This window comes from Zingiber officinale, chromosome 4B (genome assembly GCF_018446385.1).
Source record: "Zingiber officinale cultivar Zhangliang chromosome 4B, Zo_v1.1, whole genome shotgun sequence".
NCBI classification, from domain to species: domain Eukaryota; kingdom Viridiplantae; phylum Streptophyta; class Magnoliopsida; order Zingiberales; family Zingiberaceae; genus Zingiber; species Zingiber officinale.
The window spans coordinates 132,800,299-132,802,677 of NC_055993.1; the positions used below are offsets into that span (position 1 = coordinate 132,800,299).

The 2,379-nt window shown below is 31.3% G+C and overlaps 1 protein-coding gene across 1 annotated transcript; it reads right to left on the reverse strand.

The window, feature by feature from the left end:
* Positions 1-1,132: 1,132 nt before the first annotated feature.
* Positions 1,133-1,564, reverse strand: LOC121978713 (glycine-rich RNA-binding protein 3, mitochondrial-like). The gene is made up of 2 exons (XM_042531015.1): positions 1,491-1,564; positions 1,133-1,376 (listed from the first exon to the last, which is right to left on the reverse strand). The coding sequence occupies exons 1-2, from the start codon at positions 1,562-1,564 to the stop codon at positions 1,133-1,135; spliced, it is 318 nt and encodes a 105-aa protein (XP_042386949.1).
* Positions 1,565-2,379: the final 815 nt, after the last annotated feature.

The window sequence follows — 2,379 nt, forward strand, 5'->3', positions numbered from 1 at the left end:
AATTAATATTAACTTTTATGCATGTTTTAAATTGAATTTGTTTTAATTTTTAATATTGTTTACAAAATTAATTATTTGACATACTTTCTTTTTTGCTTTGTATTAAAAGTTTTCTATGTGAAAAATAAAGATGTTATCTAATAACATAAAAAAATTTAAAATTTTCTGACCATTATATTAGTTTTTAAAATTTTTATTTCAAAAAATAAATTTTAATGAATAAAAATGTTTCAAAATTTGATTTTTTTTCTTTTTTGGTAATAATAAAGTTGTTTATGTTAGATTAAATTTTTTTTATATATTTTTAGATTATTATAATTTTTTTATGAATTTTTCATCAAAAAAGGGAATTTTAAATTATTTAGGAGATAAATTTTGAAAAACATGATTTTTTTAGAAACTTACTGTTGTATTAGAAATATGTATAAAATCTAGCCAAATGTTTAGGAATGGAAAAATATTTTTTTTAAAAATAGTTTTGAAAATAATTTCATTTGTTCAAAAATATTTATTACGATTAAAATAAAAATATTTTGCACTTGAAATTTTTTTCATATTTTCAAATAATTATGATTATTATTGAAAAAAATCAAGATTTTTCAAAACCTTAAAATTATTTTTAAAATTATTTTTTCCAAAAGTTTCCAAAAAATAATCAAAAAGATGATAAATTAACATTAGAAGTTGTAACATCTTGAACTTTCAACTATTATAATACATATTGTCCCCTTTGCCTACGACCTATCCTAATTAGCTTCTGGGATCACGGATCATGCATATAACAAGAAGATGAAGTAAAAGAAACTAAGAAACCAAACTCATATAATTGACCGACCGAGGCAAGATTCAAAGTAACATTAGAAATATGATATACATTAGACAGAGATAAATTAGACGTACAAATAGAGCCAACACCAGCAATTGACATGAGAGAACCATCGGCGGTTATGCCCGACACAGAAGGTGATAAATTTATAGATATAAAAGAATTGGCACTAGGCGACATATGATGTGAAGCTCTAGAATCAAGGATCCAGATAGGGAAATGTATATCTGAGGTACCACTAGAGGACAAACTTATGTGAAAAGAGACCGACATGGTATGTGGTTGAGATGCAAGGAACTTCTGAAATTATTCGATAAAAGCAGCACCACCATAGCCACCTCCAAAAGCACCACCCCCGCCACCATAGCCACCACTACCATAGCTGCCTCCATAACCACCACCATGAAATTCACCCGTTTGATCAGTAGCATAATTAACTCTAATCATCCGGCCATGAACATTCTTTCCATCCATGCCACTAATGGAAGCAGAGGCTTCTTTGCTATAAGTAAATGTCACAAAGCCAAACCCCTTGGACTGTCCAGTTTCCCTATCATGATAAATCAAGCTTCAACTACTTCACCAAAACTAGTAAATACTTCTCAAACTTTGATCCTCTGTGCCATATGAAAGTTCAACAAAAACTTTTGAGCATGACATCCACCTTGTTGCTTGCAATAATGAACCGGAAGTTATAGATTTCTTCAAGAGATTACCAATTCTATTTGCAAAAGTCATCCATGCGTCAAGGATTCGTAGAGGTCAACATCTCCGCACAACAAAAACTCAATAGTCACTTTTTTGGTTGTCAGGTGGACTTAAAAAACTCAAAATCCAATTTCCACCATTCAAAATGTAGCCCTGGATGTGAGGAACATTCTCTCAAAGTTTCAAGGAGATCCAACGGTTGAAACTCAAGAAAATACAATTCTTCTACAGCCGCCTCAAAGAATTCTAAAAATAAAACTATTCCACGATTCACTAAGAGAGGAGATGAGGAGATGGATTGACTCTGATACCATGAGAACAAAATAAAAAATGCAAATAGAGTGTAAAAGACAACAGAGCGAAGGAGAGAAAGAGGTAGCCGCAAAAAGGAGGCTAGTAAATTGTATTGCAAAAACTTAGGTATATAAAGGAAAATAAAATATAAATAGACAATAAAAATAATAATAAAAGACTAATCTACCTTATATAATAATAATTTATCATATACTAACACTATAGACTATTACTGTCTGAAGTTTGCTGCTGTGGCTTGCTATGAAGGAGATGCTCCTAATGATGGTGCTCTGTTTTACGTGACGTGACTATGTGAGGGTATGGCTTCTTATTAGAAAACAAAATAAAAAGCTAGTTGTTTGCATAGACCATTTGTTGGGGATCTTGCGGCCTGCTAGAAGGAGGGTTGAATGGATGACGCCCCCAATTACTCGCTTCCTACGTATTCGTTAGTGCACAAGCGGAAATACAAATAATAATATGAATACGAAAGCTAAAGACAATGAAAGAGACCAAGCAAACCAATGCACGTCGATATAACGTGGTTTGGA

Coding starts and splice junctions, on each gene's coding strand:
- LOC121978713 (XM_042531015.1), bottom strand. CDS start 1,564: ATGACTTTTGCAAATAGAATTGGTAATCTCTTGAAGAAATCTATAACT. Junction 1,377..1,490: donor TCATTATTGCAAGCAACAAG/GTGGATGTCATG, acceptor TTATCATGATAG/GGAAACTGGACAGTCCAAGG.